A 15,380-nucleotide genomic window follows, 5' to 3' on the forward strand; every position below is an offset into this window, starting at 1 on the left:
GATCCTCGATGATGTGTACGCTGTTCACCCTCTCAACCTCAGATCCATTAATGTCAATAGGCGTTAGCCTGTCTCCATTTCTCCAGTAGTCCACAACCAGCTATGTTGTTTTTGCAACAGTGAGGGAGAGGTTGTTTTCTTGACACCACTGTGTCAGGATGATGACTTCTTCTCTGTAGGCTGCCTCGTTATTATTTGAGATTAGGCCAATCGCTGTAGTATCGTCAGCAAATTTAACGAGTAGATTGGAGCTGTAGGTGGCAACACAGTCATGGGTATACAGAGAATAAAGGAGAGAGCTTAGGACACAGCCCTGAGGGGCACCTGTGTTGAGGGTCAGGGAGCAGAGGTGAAGGAGCCCACCCTTACTACCTGCCAGCCATCTGACAGAAAGTCCAGAATCCAGCTGCACAAGACAGGTTGAAGGCCGAGTTTTCTGAGCTTACTTCTTTGAAATGCAGGAAGAAACTAGAGCACTCAGAGGAAGCCTACATGATCACGGGAAGAATGTACAAACTCCTTACAGTCAGTATTGGGAATTGAATCTCCATCTTACAGCTGGCCCTGTAAAGTGTTACATAGCTGTTACTCTACCCCGATACAGAAGGTGCAGTAAAGGTCACGAGGATGTTGCTTGAGTTATGAAGAGAGCTTGAGGGCTTGAGTTATGAAGAGAGGCTGGTTAGTTTGGGACCATATACCTTGAGCAATGACCCTGGAGATTTTTAAACCAAGAGGAGCACAGATAAAGTGGATGGTCACAGTCTTTTTCCCAAGTAAAACTAGAGGTCATAGATTCAAGGTGAGAAGGGAAAGATATAAAGTAAACTAAGGGGCCACATTTTCCATACAGATGGTGGTGAGTTTATGGAACCAGCTGCCAGAGTAAGCGGTAGAGTATAGAATAGCACAGTACAAGCCCTTCAGCCCACAATGTAATGCCAACATCTTCACCTACTGTAAGATTAATAAAACCTTTCCCTTCTACATAGCCCTCCATTTTCCTATCATCCATGTGCTTTTCTAAGAGTTTCTTAAGTGACCCTAATATATCTGCCTCAACCACCTCTGGTTCCATGCACCCACCAATCTGTGTAAAAATAAACGTACCTGACATATCGCTCTATTCTTTTCTCCAATCACTTTAAAATTATGCACCCTTGTGCACCATTTCCACCCTGGAAAAAAGTCTCTTGGCTGTCAGTTCGAGCTATGTTTCTTATCATTTTATATACGACTATAGAAATGGGTACAATTACAATGTTCAAAACCTATTTGGGCAGGTCTACAATGTAAAGATTTAGAGGGATACAAGCCAAATGCAAGCAAAAGGGACCAGCTGGGGAAGGCATCTTGGTTAGCATGGACTAGTTGGGCTGGAGGGCCTTTTTCATGCTCCATAACACTATGACTAAATCCTTTTTTTTTAGTTTTGTTTATATACCTTTTCTTCCCTTGGGTATTTTGAGAAAAATTAGGTGAAAATAAAAGGAAAAAGTAACCTGACAGCTGACCAAACTCACCTGCTCTACATGCTGGAAAGATGAGCGCAGTGCTTGGTATTGCCTTTCCAGGCTGTAGTAGCGATTTTGTAGATCTCCATAACGCACCTGTGTGTCACGCAGAGTCTGAGACACCGTTTTCAGCTGGCTTGTTAATGCCGATCTATCTTCAATGCATTGCACAACCTATGCCAGCCAATGAGTAAAGAAATATAACAGCTAATTACTTCATGGAAACCCTGTGAGGAATTGGCAATCGTATTAACACTAGCATGATCTTCGCATCCATATTACCTTGCTGTTCAGCTGTTGAAACTGTAGTTCTTTCTGATGAATTTCCTGTAGGTAACCCTGAGCTTCAGTTTGAAGTTGTTTATTTTCTACCAGCAGAGCCTTGACTTGTTCAGCAACATTTTCAATGCCCAGTAAAGATACGGTTTCTAATGGCTAAAACATAAACAAAATGATTTAAAAAGCTTGATTGCGTATACACACTGGCAGTTCTCAAAAACACACAAGTCTTCCTCAAGTTATAGCAAGGTATCACTCCTGTCAAATATTCGTAAGTGCATAGGTAGAATGCCCAAAAGGTCAAAGACGAGAATTGGTAAGTCCAGAGGTAGTGGGCAAGTCCGGGCTAGAGACTGGAGGCTTCAGGCTCCATGCAGTAATTGTGAGAGTCCGGGCCAGAGACTGAAGGCTGGAGACCCGTGTCTACGAGCTTGAGACATCCAAGGACTGGATGTACTTGGCTGGTGGCATTCACATCAGACTTCGAGGCCAGTGGTCCCAGGTTAGAATCCGGCCAGCACCTTGCACGCTTTCCAACTGCGCTGGGCTGAGCATTGAGCTTGCAACTCAGCCTCATAAAAGCCAGACAAAAATGCCAAAGAAATGGCAAGGTTGCCCCCTGATGCGCCACAAGACGCAGAATGGAACAATAAGGGCCGGGTGTGGCCTGTCCTGGGGTGATGTTTTGCTCTTCTGTTGTTACAGTTATTTGTGTTGTTCTGTGCTGTGTTGATGTTGGGTTGAACATTGTGGGCAAACTTTGTTGGTGCTGGACTGTGTGGTAACACTTGCGCACTGCCCCTGGCACATTCTTAGGTGTGTTGGTTGTTAACTCTAATGTACACATGATGAATAAATCTGCACCTGCATCTATATGGTAAATATGGCTATGAACTGAATTCCCAACAGGGAGGAGATGCTTGCATCTCTGCAGCAGCTGGCAAATCCATGCCAGCAGTCTCCCAAACACTAGATTGTGTGTACACAAATTACGTGTTGGTAAATCTAAACAGGACCTGTATTAATTTTGTTAAGTATTTTCTATCCTAGACAAGTACTCCCATAAACTATGAATTAGAAATAACATAAGTGGAAAATATAATCACCTTTGACTCAGGTTCTGGAAAAAAATCAATATTTTTTTTTACACAAAAACAGAACTCTTAATTTTATTGAAATAGATTCGGATAAGTATCATCAACGCAATAACATTGCAGTTTGTTATGTACAATTGGAAGTTTCATTCAAACATAGACAAGATGGCACAAGGGAATTATGACATAATTATAATCATACACAAGTAATTCTGCATTTTTGGAAATTCATTGGACTAAGCTGCTTTTAGATGAACAGTTGTAATGTTGAAATAAGCGTGACCTGCCACTTGTCAGTTTGATACAGAACAAATTCATTAACTAAATGCTAATTTCCAATGTAAAGGGAAGCTTGTCCCACGACGATATCAGCAGTGAGCTGAGGGGGTGGGAGGTGAAGTGGAATCAGACAATGGTAGGTACATATGTAATTCATATATATAATTTATGTTAATTTAAGCTAATGTTGCCATGTCTGTAATGTGCTGTGCTGCTGTTACAAAAAGCTAATTTTAGACCACAAGAGGATAAGACATTGGATCAGAATTAGGCCAATCAACCCATGGGATCTGTTCTGCCATTCCATCATGGCTGATTTATTATCCTTCTCAACCACATTCTCCTACCTTCTACCGAAAACTTTTGATACTTTCAATAACCAAGAACATATCAAGCTCCACTTTAAATATACTCAATAACTTAACTCCATTACTGTCTGTGGCAATAAATTCCATAGGTACACCATCCTCTAGCCAAGAGGTGGCTTTATACCCAAGATAGTGATACCATTGCAATCAACCTGAACTTAAGATGGGGTAGCAAGTCAACAACCAAGGAGGAACGTACAGGAGAAGGCTCAAGGGAAAGGAAGACAACTGAAAAACTAAGGGGGGGGGGGGAGGGAGAGATAGTGATGGTGGGAGGAAATCAATTAAGGAGAGAGTGCATGTAAAAGTGGCATATCTGGTGCAGGCCCCACGGGAGAGGGGATCAAAAGCGAGGAGCAATGCATGATAGATGTATGGTTTTCAAGTGGAACACGCTTCCCTTCACATTTAGATAAAGATTTTACAACATTCTTTATGGTGAAGCCCAAGCTGCATGCAAACCCAATTTTATACAGAGCTTAAAACAGATTGTGAATGCCCGAAAGTCCACTCAGATTTCTGCCAGGTTCTAGATGTCTTTAAAACCATTAGACAGAGAAGCATAATTAGGCCATTTGGCCCATCGAGCCTGCTCCGTCGTTCAATCACAACTGATCCTCTTTTCCCCTCCTCAGACCCACCTCCCAGCCTTCTCCCCATAACCTGTGATGCCATGGCCAATTGAGACTATCAATCTCTGCCTGAATACACCCAACGTCCTGGCCTCCACAGCTGCCTGAGGTAACAAATTGCACAAATTCACTATCCTCTGGCTAAAGCAATTTCTTTGCATCTGTTTTAAGACCATAAGACATAGGAGCAGAATTAGGCCATCTGACACATCGAGCCTGCTCCACCATTCAATCATGGCTGATCCTTTTTTTCCGTCTCCTCAACCCCAGTTCCCGGCCCTCTCCCTGTAACCTTTGATGCCATGCTCAATCAAGAACCCATCAATCTCTGCCTTAAATACATCCAAAGACTTGGCCTCCACAGTTGCACATGCAACAAATTCCACAAATTCACCACCCTCTGGCTAAAGAAATTTCTCCGCATCTCTGTTTTGAAGGGGCGCCCCTCTATCCTGAGGCTGTGCCCTCTTGTCCTAGACTCTCCCACCATGGGAAACATCCTTTCCATGTCTCTTCTGTCTAGGCCTTTCAACATTCAAAAGATTTTAATGAGATCACCCCCTCATCCTTCTGAATTCCAGCAAGTACAGACCCAGAGCCATCAAACGTTCCTCACATGATAACGCTTTCATTCCTGGAATCACCCTTGTGAAACTCCTCTGAACATCATGGCCTGTGACACAAAAGAAATCACACCCTCCATCTCTGGTAACACAGGTGAAGGCAGAGGATGATGTTCACTCATGCGAATTACATTCCTCAGCATCATGACCCACAAAATAAAGAGATAAGAACAGACATCACATACTCAATACGAAGTGACGGATACTAAATGTCGGAATGGATAGGAGATCCAACAGATTTTGCCGGATCTCCTCAGAGATGAACAAATTCAGAATTGTTTTAACTCCTACACCAGCATTCAATAATACTCAAATACATATTTTGACTTAAAACACAAATGGGATTGAATTAATAACTGTAATGACTGAGATTCTGTAATTGCTGTTGAGTCATCTTTTGATTTAACATTTACTGGGAGAATGGGTACAATAGCAGTGAATCTAGAAACCATGAGGGGAGAAAAAAGTCAGTACTATGCAAGTGATAATACCACTCCTGAGAGTCTCATTTGCAAATTGATTTATGAAATGTTTACCTTTATCTGGTGCATACCACTAACGTTTCCCAATTCACCAGTCCACATTTCTTGATTCAATTTCCTCAGTTCTGCAATCTGTCTGTCTCTGTCAGCCACCGTTGCAAGATACTGCTCTTTAATGGCCTGAGACTCTGAAAGCAGCAAATTCTTCTCTGACCTAAAACAACAGAAGCAATTTTGTCATTAGTCTTTTAAACCAAATGGCAAAACCATATACAACACCTACCTGAGCAATGATCAACTAATTTCACAAGTTAGTTAAGAACATGTATTGATGGCCTTGAAGGAAAATAAAGACAACACAATATCACTGCAAAAACACATGACTGTTTACTCTTTTCCATAGATGCTGCCAGGCCTACTGAGTTCCTCCAGCATTTTGTGTGTGGGGCTTGGATTACCAGCATCTGCAGGTTTTCTCTTGTCTGTGATTGGTCTATTTGTGACTCCACACACAATATAATTTGATGAACTCCCTCTGAAATGTTATAGCAATCACTCAGTTGCTATCACCACATTCTCAAGGGCACCAAATGCTAACACTGCTGAGATGACCACATCCCTTCACAGGGTAAAATGAAAAAATAAACAAGCAAATTGTTTATGTATGTATTCATTTTCTTATGATATATTATGCAATTCAGCCCATCAAGTCACTGCCAGCTTTCACAGCAATCCAATGTTTCATGTATTTACTTTTTTTTCCTCACATGCCCATCAACAAATTCTGTTTTCACTCACCTACCTTAGAGATAACTTAGCCAATGATTCTATCTTTGGGATGTCAGAGGAAAGGGAACCAATGCAATCACAGGGAGACCGTGCAAATTCTATACGATCAGCACCTGAGGTCAGGTTGCTGGAGCTATGCAACAGAAGTACTAACTGCTGTGCCCATGTGCTGTTACAGGTAGCAAACATGATTCAATCTAAAGCAATGCCAATTACAGCTTGTGTTGAAGGATTGCTCCATTCAGTATTATGAACTCAGTGGCCATTTTATTACGTTATCTCCTGTACCAAATAAAGTGCCCACTGAGCACACGTTTGTGGCCTCTGCTGCTGTAGCCCACCCATTTCAAGGTCTGACGTGTAGTGCATTCAGAGAAGCTCTTCTGCACACCACTGTAGTTACGTGTGGTTATTTGAGTTACTGTTGCCTTCCTGTCAGCTTGAACTGGTCTGACCATTTTTCTTTGACCTTGCTCATTAACAAGGTATTTTTGCCTACAGAAATGCTGCTCACTGGATGTTTTTTTGTTTATCGCACCATTCTCTGTAAACCCAACAGATTGTTGTGTGTGGAAAATCCCAGGAGATCAGCAGCTTCTGAAATACTCAAATCACATTTCTTCCCCATTTTGTTGTTTGGTTTGAACAACAAATGAATATCCTGACCATGTCTGCATGCTTTTATGCACTGAGCTGCTGCCACACAATTAGTGTACTGAATAAACTCGCCACTGATTGTGGACATGGGGCCAAGCCTTACCAAAAGGAATAATTTCAATCAGGTGTCCGTGCATAGAATTCTGATGAATAGGTTTGTGTTAGAGTTTTCATTTAACTTTCATAATTTTTTTACTCCCTTTTCCCTCACTTCTTTATTGTTTTAACAAAGTGGTGAGAGACAAAGAAGCAGGCGGACATTACAAGGCTTTACTGTTCTGAATTCTGGTCTGAACACCTTTTTGAAAACTAGAACAAGAAACATAAACTAAAGACTATTTCAAGACCCATCTGTAGTGATTATAAAGAGAACCATAATTGATAATAGTTAGTCATCATCAGTTGCTTGACCTTAAAGATAAAATGTTGTCACCTGCTGTGATGCAGAATTAAAAGCTAATCATTGAAATTGTCAGGCCCTCACATTTCTGTCAATACTTGCAAAATTTCTTCCAAGGGTAAAAACTGTATCAGTGGAATAATGCAATAGTACCAGTGTAACACATATAAAGTTCTGCATCTATGGAAAGGATAAACAATCAACATTTTGGGCTGAGACTCTTTATCAGGACTGGAAAGGAGGGGGAAAGAAGTCAGAATAAGGTGGGTGGGGGGGAGGAGTACAAGCAGACAGGTGATAGATGAAGCCAGGTGGGTGGGGGAGGGGGGGGATGAAGTGAGAAGCTGCAAGGTGATAGGCGGAAAAAGTAAAGTGCCGAAGGAGGAGGAATCTGATAGGAGGAGAGAGTGGACCATAGAAGAAAGGGAAGGAGGAAGGGTGCCAGGGAGAAGAGATGGATAGGTGAGGAGAAGAGGGAAGAGGGGAGTTACAGTGGGGAATGGAAGAAGAGGGAAGGAGGAGAGGGAAAATTTACCAGGTTACATAAATTAGGGATGGCACAGTAGTGCTGTGGTTAGCGTAAAGCTTTACAGTGCCAGCAACCTGAGTTCAATCCCACCCCTGCCTGTAAGGAGTTTGAACATTCTCCCCGTGACTGTGTGGGTTTCTTCTAGGTCCTCCAGTTTCCTCCCACATCCCAAAGACATACAGGTTAGTAGGTTAACTGGTCACAAGGGTGTAGTTGGGCAGCAGAAGGGCCTGTTACCATGGGGTATCTCCAAATAAATAAATAAATCGATGTTTATTCCATCAGGTTGGAGGCTACCCAGACAGAATGAGATATGTTTCTCCTCCAACCTGAGTGGCCTCATCGCGACAGTAGCAATGGCCCGGCATGTCAGAATGGGAATGGAGACTGGAATTAAAGTGGCTGGGCACTGGGAAATCCTGCTTTTTGCAGATGGAGCGAAGGTGCTCGACAAAGCAGAACCCAGCCTGTGTCATGTGTCACCAATGTAGAGGAGGTAGGAGCAGCACCAGGCTGTTGTTGCAAAACGTTAACCAATTCTCAGCCACAAAAGTCATTTTTGGAAGGCAGCTATGAATAATACGCATAGTAAAAAAAGGGCAGGTATTGAATGAGTTTAACATTTAACATATAACAATTACAGCACAGAAAAAGGCCATCTCAGCCCTTCTAGTCCGTGCCGAACTCCTACTCTCACCTAGCCCCACCGACCTGTACTCGGTCCATAACCCTCCATTCCTTTCCTGTCCATATAGCTATCCAATTTAACTTTAAACGACAACATCAAACCTGCCTCAACCACTTCTGCTGGAAGCTCGTTCCACACAGCTACTACTCTCTGAGTAAAAAAGTTCCCCCTCATGTTACCCCTAAACTTTTGCCCTTTAACTCTCAACTCATGTCCTCGTTTGAATCTCCTTATTCTCAATGGAAAAAGCCTATCCACGTCAACTCTATCAATCCCCCTCATAATTTTAAACACCTCTATCAAGTTCCCTCTCAACCTTCTACGCTCCAAAGAATAAAGACCTAACTTGTTCAACCTTTCTCTGTAACTTAGGAGATGAAACCTAGCAACATTTTAGTAAACCTCCTCTGTACTCTCTCAATTTTATTGACATCTTTCCTATAATTCGGTGACCAGAACTGTACATAATACTCCAAATTTGGCCTTACCAATGCCTTATACAATTTCAACATTACATCCCAACTCCAACACTCAATGCTCTGATTAATAAAGGCCAGCATACCAAAAGCTTTCTTCACCACCCTATCCACATGAGATTCCACCTTCAGGGAACTATGCACCATTATTCCTAGATCCCTCTGTTCTACAGCATTCTACAATGCCCTACCATTTACCATGTATGTCCTATTTTGATTAGTCCTACCAAAATGTAGCACCTCACATTTTTCAGCATTAAACTCCATCTGCCATCTTTCAGCCCACTCTTCTAACTGGCCTAAATCTCTCTGCAAGCTTTGAAAACCTACTTTATTATCCACAACGCCACCTATCTTAGTATCATCTTCATACTTGGCAATCCAATTTACCACCCCATCATCCAGATCATTAATATATATGACAAACAACATTGGACCCAGTACAGATCCCTGAGGCACACCGCTACACACTATCCTCCAATCTGACACACAGTTATCCACCACTACTCTCTGGTGTCTCTCATCCAGCCACTGCTGAATCCATTTTACTACTTCGATATTAATGCCTAACGATTGAACCTTCCTAACTAACCTTCCGTGTGGAACCTTGTCAAAGGCCTTACTGAAGTCCATACAGACAACACCCACCGCTTTACCCTCATCAACTTTCCTAGTAACCTCAACAAAAAATTCAATAAGATTTGCCAAACATGACCTTTCACGCCCAAATCCATGTTGACTGCTCCTAATCAGACCCTGTCTATCCAGATAATTACATATACCATCTTTAAGAATACTTTCCATCAATTTACCCACCACTGACGTCAAACTCACAGGCCGATAATTGCTAGGTTTACTCTTAGAGCCCTTTTTAAACAATGGAACCACATGAGCAATACGCCAATCCTCCGGCACCATCCCCGTTTCTAATGACATTTGAAATATTTCTGGCAAAGCCCCTGCTATTTCCACACTAACTTCCCTCAAGGTCCTAGGGAATATTTTGTCCGGACCCGGAGACTTATCCACTTTTATATTCCTTAAAAGTGCCAGTACTTCCTCTTCTTTAATCGTCATACTTTCCATAACTACCCTTCTTGCTTCCTTTACCTTACACAATTCAATATCCTTCTCCTTAGTGAATACCGAAGAAAAGAAATTGTTCAAAATCTCCCCCATCTCTTTTGGCTCCGCACATCTGATTCTCTAAGGGACCAATTTTATCCCTCATTATCCTTTTGCTATTTATATAACTGTAGAAACCCTTTGGATTGATTTTCACCTTACTTGCTAAAGCTGCCTCGTATCTCCTTTAGTTTAGCAGCTGAAATTTTCAAATAAAACTAATATATCAAACCGCAGAATGATTAGTAAAATACTCAACTTACTCATCACTGTAGAGCAAGACAATTGTACCACTCCCCTGCCCTTACCCAAGAGCCCTGCAAATTATTTTCCAAACACTTACCCAACTTATCATCTGACCCCACCAAATTCCAAATTCTTACCATTCTCTGAGCCATTAATTATCCAAATAACTGATCGATGAGCAGACACACTTCTGGTTAACACAAGCAAAAATAGCTAAAGAAAAGCTAAGCATTACCACAGCCAAGTCCTCTGCTCTCAAGATTCTACAGTTCACCACTAATTAGAAACGTATCTGAAATTGTTTATTAAATTCTGTGGCTACCAGAACAGATTGAAAGCCAGGTAAATAGAGACCCACTACCCACAAAACATTGATCAGAAAAGTGTACAACTCAAAGAACTGACACGATTCCTAATTGATTCAGACCTAAGCATGCTGTGCCTCCATCACAGGAGTGCAAAGATTACGAAGTTTAACATTAAGAGCCTTTTTCCAAGTCTTTAATACACCAACCATTCTCACTTTATATATATGTCTGGACCTCCGAACAAATCTATTAAAATCCTAAATTTCACAGATGACATGACTGAAGTTGGTCTCATCTCTAATAATGATGTGATCTGCTATCTAAGAGGGGTAGACTGTCTCACAGCATGGTGTGCTCGTAACAACTTGGAACTTAATGCTTTCAAGACAATGGAAATGAGGAGTGACTTCTGCCAATAACCCCTTACCTACCCCACTCACTTGGAAATTAATGGTCACGCTGTGTTCGTAGTTGAGTCATTGGATGCATCAGCAAGGGAGATGAGGCCGAGTACAGGGCTACGGTAGGAAACTTTGTCACATGGTGTGAGCAGAATTATCTGCAGCTTAATGTGAAAAAGACTAAGGAGCTAGTGGTAGACCTGAGGAGAGCTAAGGTACCGGTGACCCCTGTTTCCATCCAGGGGGTCAGTGGGGACATGGTGGAGGATTACAAATACCTGGAGATACGAATTGACAATAAACTGGACTGGTCAAAGAACATTGAGGCTGAAGGGTCAGAGCCGTCTCTATTTCCTGAGGAGACTGAGGTCCTTTAACACCTGCCAGACAATGCTGAGGATGTTCTACGAGTCTGTGGTGGCCAGTGCTATCATGTTTGCTGTTGTGTGCTGGGGCAGCAGGCTGAGGGTAGCAGACACCAACAGAATCAACAAATTCATTCGTAAGGTCAGTGATGTTGTGGGGATGGAACTGGACTCTCTGACGGTGGTGTCTGAAAAGAGGATGCTGTCCAAGTTGCATGCCATCTTGGACAATGTCTCCCATCCACTACATAATGTACTGGTTGGGCACAGGAGTACATTCAGCCAGAGACTCATTCCACCGAGATGCAACACAGAGGTGTCATAGGAAGTCATTTCTGCCTGTGGCCATCAAACTTTACAACTCCTCCCTTGGAGGGTCAGACACCCTAAGCCAATAGGCTGGTCCTGGACTTATTTCCTGGCATAATTTACATATTATTATTTAATTATTTATGGTTTTATTACTATTTAATTATTTATTGTGCAACTGTAAGGAAAACCAATTTCCCCCGGGATCAATGAAGTATGACTATGACTATTCAAATTCCTGGGGATTACCATTACCAATACTAATACTTTGAAGTGGGACAAGTATGTTACGCTCATCATTAGGAAAGCACAGCAGATTGTTCTTTCTATACCAGCTTAGGAAGTTTAACATCTCAGGGTGGTACCCTGATGAATTTTTACTCAGCTATCACTGGGAGTGTTGTGACCACCTCTATCACTGTTTGGTTTTCCGCTGCCTCCTCCCTCTCCAAGTCCAGGTTGCAGTGAGTGGTCCACTCAGCGGAGATCACTGGGCGTCAGAGTTCAACCTTAAAAGTTCTATTCATCGCCAGAGTAAAGAAAAGAGCTGGAAAAATTACTGCTGACACCACCCACTCTAGCATTCACCAAATTTCCATCAGGGAGATGCTAAACATCCATCACCTCTGAAGCTTCTTTCCTGTAGTTATCCAGTTTCTCAACAAAACCCACTCAGGTATAATACCGTAACTGTCCCTGCACAACATCCTTTAAATGGCTTTACCTGCTCTCCTTGATCTGTGATAATTATTGAGTCTGTTTATGTTCAGTTATGTGTTTGATTATTGACATTTGCGCATGTGACCATTCTGATCATTGCTGGTTACTCGTGGCTTTTGCATTACATTGTACTGTCTTGTAAATTGTTAGTTGCTGTTGCGTTGTCCATTATGGTATTGTCCTGTGGTTTTATGCGTGGCAGCAAACCACAGTTCAGGTATGTTTCACATGCTGGCAATAAAGTGATCCTAATTCTGATCTCTAAAACTCACGGCCTCCTCCACCTACAGTGAACCCTTGGGACACCATCACCTGCAATTTTCTTTCAAAGTGGATGGTATCCAACAGCTGTGGAAGTACTTCCATCACACAGACTGCAGCAGCATTAGAGGGTTGGCCATCACCTCTTGAAAAACACTGAGCAGCAGACAACTCTAATCTCCCGTACCAGGATGGCCTGAACTTCAGTTAGTCCTGTCGAAGGGTCTCGGCCTGAAACATCGACTGCACCTCTTCCTAGAGATGCTGCCTGCCCTGCTGCGTTCACCAGCAACTTTTATGTGTGTTGCTTGATCATGATCAGTAATTAAGGAGCTGATCAGCTGATATAATGAATTCCACTTTGCTCAGATGTTAAGCACGTTTAATATATGGTTCGTTCTGCAGCAAGTGACTCTCGATTTTAGGCTGAGATTTCAGGACAATATAGAGGGAGAGATATTTTGCTTGGGAATGGGATGGAGTGACCAGTGAACCACTTCCTTACCACCTGCCTTGCAGCTCATTCTCGAACTAAGCCAAAGCTAGGTCTTCTGTTGGAACATGAACCCCTTGCTGATTGTCAAAACACAGACGACACACTCCACACCCTTGTAATGCCCCAGGTTTACCCACTCCCAAAGTAATCATTCAGATTGAGTGTTTGTGAATGTCTTTGACATTTAACATTCATAACTCATTATAACTGAACTATTAAAAAGTAAAAATGCAATTTAAAATTAAATAAAACATAGAAGCAGGATTGGGCCATTCAGCCCCATCATTTCATCATGGCTGATTTACTATCTGTCCCAAACCCATTCTCCTGCCTCTCCCTGTAATCTTTGCTGCCCTCAGTAATCACAAATCTATCAACCTCCACTTAAATAAACACATTGGTTTAGCCTCCACACATTCATCACCCTCTGACTAAAGTAACTCCTCCTCATCTCTGTTCTAAATGGACGTCCCTCTATTCTGAGGCTGTGCCCTGGTCCTAAACACACCCACTATAGGAAACCCTCTCCACATCCACTCCATTTACACCTTTCAATATTTGATAGATTTCAATGAGATTCCTCTCTTATACTTCTAAACTCCAGCAACTACACCCCCAGAGTCATCAAATGGTCCTCATACATTAACCCTTTAATTCCTGAAATCGTTCTCATGAACCTCTTCTGGATCCTTTCCAATGTCAGCATATCCTTTCTTAGATAAAGAGCCCAAAACTGATCACAATACTCCAAGTGCGATCTGACCAATGTCTTATAAAGCCTCAGCATTACACCTTAGTTTTTATATTCTAGTCCTCTTGTAATAAATGCTAACATTGCATTTGCCTTCCTTACTACTGACTCGACCAGTAAGTTACCTTTAGGGAATCCTGAATATAGATGCAGAAGTCCCTTTGCACCTCTGATTTTTGAATTTTCTCCCCATGAAGAAAATAGTCTATGCCTTTATTCCTTGCGCCAAAGTGCATGATCATATACTTCCCTACACTATATTCCATCTGGCACTTCTCTGTACATTCTCCTAATCTGTCCAAGTCCTTCGGCAGATTCCCTGCTTCCTCAAAACTACCTGCCCCTCCATCCACAAACCTGGCCACAAAGCCATCAATTCCATCATACCCATTGACATATAACCTGAAAAGAAGCTGTCCCAACGCTAACCCCTGTGGAACACTGCTAGTCACTAGCCTCTCCTCACCAAAGCCTCTATGGGTCAAAACCTGAGCTTCCCAATCTAACAATGCCCCACTCACATAATGGCCACACCACTTAAACCTAATTTCTTTTTATTGCCCCTGCCAAGTGCCCAATTATGCGCAATCCAATGTCTCCTCGGGAACTGTGGCAGGTCGAATGTCCTAACCGCTCCCACTCGTTTCTTTTGAACACTCTGCCCCGCTACACAATCCAGTGCGTTCTCAGGAACTGTGGCAGGCAGAATTTTTAAAATATAAAAATAAGTATCTTAATTAAGCACTAGAAATCAACAACACATTTAAATCAATTAAGTCAAATTTAATGGAAATTAACTTCTTTACATTCACCTGTAGCCCAAGCGAAGTAAAATCTGAGGAAGTTTGTACCACCACACTGGAGTCCCTGAAGAGTCCAATGACTCTCACAGAAGGCATCCCTACAGCATCAGTACAAGCCTCCACCTAGACAAATCAGTTCTTTTACATGGTAGCTATGACCCCATAATTCATCAGAAACACTATTCAAAGTGGAACTGATCAACCCTAGTTGATGCTTCTTTCTCCGAGAGTTTGATTGTTGCTATGTAACTGACTGCTGTGTTTGCTAACAGCACTAACATTTCAAAATGATTCACTGCCCAAGGTATAAAGGGTAGGTAGTTTTTAAAAAAAATATTTGGAGTTACAGCGCAGAATGCTCTGGGTTGTAACAGCGTTGCACTATTGTGATGACTCCTCCCCCCAATATGGCACAATATAAATGCATTGAACTCAAACTGAAATCCCATTGTAAGCATGACCAAACCTTAGCTCAGCCAATTCATTCTGGCAGGAAGAAAGATCTTGCTCTGTGCGTTCTTGCAACTTTGCTTGCTGAAGAAGCTTCTCCAGTTCCTCTACTTTGGTTTTGAACCACATTATCTCAGAAGAATCATTATTGTTCCTTAATTTCTGGTCTTTAACAGACCCTTTTACCTGAAAAGAAAAAATAGCATTCAATTTTAACAGACACTTAAATCAAAGTTACAACTTACCCTGCCCATATCCACCCTAACTCTTAAAATGTTATTTACTTAGCAACACAAATAAAATGCTGTCAACACCTGCAGAATCTCGTGTTTATC

The 15,380-nt window shown here is 42.1% G+C and overlaps 1 protein-coding gene across 4 annotated transcripts in view; it reads right to left on the bottom strand.

Moving 5' to 3' along the window:
- The window catches only part of LOC140205285 (uncharacterized), a 98,651-nt gene that overhangs the window by 11,287 nt on the left and 71,984 nt on the right, over nucleotides 1–15,380 (bottom strand). For all 4 annotated transcript variants that reach the window (XM_072272784.1, XM_072272786.1, XM_072272783.1 and 1 more), the window contains exons 22-25: nucleotides 15,062–15,231; nucleotides 5,326–5,485; nucleotides 1,797–1,949; nucleotides 1,524–1,688 (exon numbers count right to left, since the gene is read on the bottom strand). In XM_072272784.1, the coding sequence (XP_072128885.1) occupies nucleotides 1,524–1,688; nucleotides 1,797–1,949; nucleotides 5,326–5,485; nucleotides 15,062–15,231 (648 nt within the window). The remainder of the gene's footprint in view (nucleotides 1–1,523; nucleotides 1,689–1,796; nucleotides 1,950–5,325; nucleotides 5,486–15,061; nucleotides 15,232–15,380) is intronic.

The sequence above is a fragment of the Mobula birostris genome, chromosome 11 (assembly GCF_030028105.1).
Source record: "Mobula birostris isolate sMobBir1 chromosome 11, sMobBir1.hap1, whole genome shotgun sequence".
Classification (NCBI taxonomy): domain Eukaryota; kingdom Metazoa; phylum Chordata; class Chondrichthyes; order Myliobatiformes; family Myliobatidae; genus Mobula; species Mobula birostris.